This window comes from Conger conger, chromosome 7 (assembly GCF_963514075.1).
Source record: "Conger conger chromosome 7, fConCon1.1, whole genome shotgun sequence".
Classification (NCBI taxonomy): Eukaryota; Metazoa; Chordata; class Actinopteri; order Anguilliformes; family Congridae; genus Conger; species Conger conger.
Window position 1 is genome coordinate 63,026,242 of NC_083766.1, and position 1,761 is coordinate 63,028,002.

The 1,761-nt window shown below is 47.8% G+C and overlaps 1 protein-coding gene across 1 annotated transcript in view; it reads left to right on the forward strand.

Annotated features, from left to right (window-relative positions):
* The first annotated feature begins 1,371 nt into the window (after window positions 1–1,371).
* LOC133133598 (serrate RNA effector molecule homolog) overlaps window positions 1,372–1,761 on the forward strand; it is an 11,999-nt gene continuing 11,609 nt past the window's right edge. The window contains exon 1 of the mRNA XM_061249699.1: window positions 1,372–1,387. Within this exon, the coding sequence (XP_061105683.1) occupies window positions 1,372–1,387 (16 nt within the window). The remainder of the gene's footprint in view (window positions 1,388–1,761) is intronic.

Consider the following 1,761-nt stretch of genomic DNA (forward strand, 5'->3'; position numbering starts at 1 on the left):
CGTGTGCGCTTAGAACGTCCTCGGTGATGTCACAATCACTACTGGTAGTTTGAAAGTGGTGGAGTTCTAGAACACCGACTTGAGGAAAAACTTAACATTCCAAAAGAAAAAAACACCTTGATTGTTGGGGCTTGATGTGTGATTTGTTGTAAACATTTTTTATGGCTACGTATGAAATTATTATTTAAAAATTTTATAATAAATTGGTCATTTGGCTGATGTTTTTATCCAAATGACTTACAGTTAGACAGACTAAGCAGGAGATAATCCTCCCCTGGAGCAATGCAGGGTTAAGGGCCCAACGGCTGTGCGGATCTTATTGTGGCTACACTGGGGATCGAACCACCGACTTGCGGGTCCCAGTCATGCACCTTCACCACTACGCTACAGGCCGTCCCGTTACCTCAGCCTCTGTCCATGCGGTGAACAGCCCGGCTGTCTCCCGGTTCTGCTGGTTCCAGCGCAGTGCTCCCCTGGCTCTCTTCCTGGTCCTCCCCCTGAACCGGGTCTGCTGGCCCATGAGGGTGAGGTGGAGGCGGGGCCAGCCGGGCCAGTGGGCGGGCTCTGAGAGGGGTCCCGCCGTGTCATTGGGCCCCTGGAATGTGGGGGCGGGGCTCTGCGCCGACCTCTGGCTGACCCCGGGCGAGCGCAGCAGCAGGGAGGCGAGGATCTGCACGGGACACAAGGGACCGTCGTGAGACCGGGATCGCACAAGGGACCGTCGTGAGACGGGATCGCACAAGGGACCGTCGTGAGATCGGGATCGCAAGGAAACTCAGGCGCTCATCGAGGAACGCCTGACTGGGAAAATATTTTAATAAGTACTTATTTTAACTCCGAGCTCCACCCACGGAAGGTAAAGAAGAGGGTGAGTGCAGGAGATCTGGGTGGATAGACAGCACTCTGGTTGAGTGGAGTGAACAGATGAGTGAATAGACAGCACTCTGGTTGAGCGAAACGATACCTTCATTTCTTTTTTGGTTGAAGTAGCCCTTTAAATGAAAATCACTTTATTAAGGGTTTATTAGACTTGTTTTTTAGTCTTCTGCTGCTGTAGCCTATCCACTTAGAGTTACATTACATTACATTACATGGCATTTAGCAGACGCTCTTATCCAGAGCGACCTACAACAAAGTGCAAATCAAACACAAGTATGAGTGCGAAGAGGACCTGAGAGGACAGTACAGTTCCGAGTCCTAGTGTAAACACAGATAACCAGAACCCTTGAAGAGTACAATCAACTTTCAAACTAGCATACCACAGTTGGCAGCTAGAATACCCTGAATACAACAATACAACAGCCAATAAAAAACAACAATAACTATACAATCTATACATAAGTGCCATTACAGTCTAAGGCTAATCACCAGATGAGAGTGGCAGCAGGTGCAATGCTTGTAGATACGGTCAGAAGCTTGCAGTTAATGCTCGACTTCAGACATCGGAGAAGTGGAGGGATATTTTGATCTAAGGACTTGATCAGGGTTGAGTATATCAGACACTGCTTATCTCCTGAGATTTCACACACACTAGTCTCTAGAGTTTGCAAAGAATGGTGCAAAATAAATAAATAAATACAGTGAGCAGCAGTTTTGCAGACAGAAACGCCTTGTTAATGAGAACTCAGACAGAGAAGGCCAGACGGTGGTCAAAGCTGACTGGAAGGTGACAGTAACGCAAATAACCACACATTACAACAGTGGTATGCAGAAAGAGCATCTCTGAACACACAACGCATCTACAACTGATCCAGAATGCTG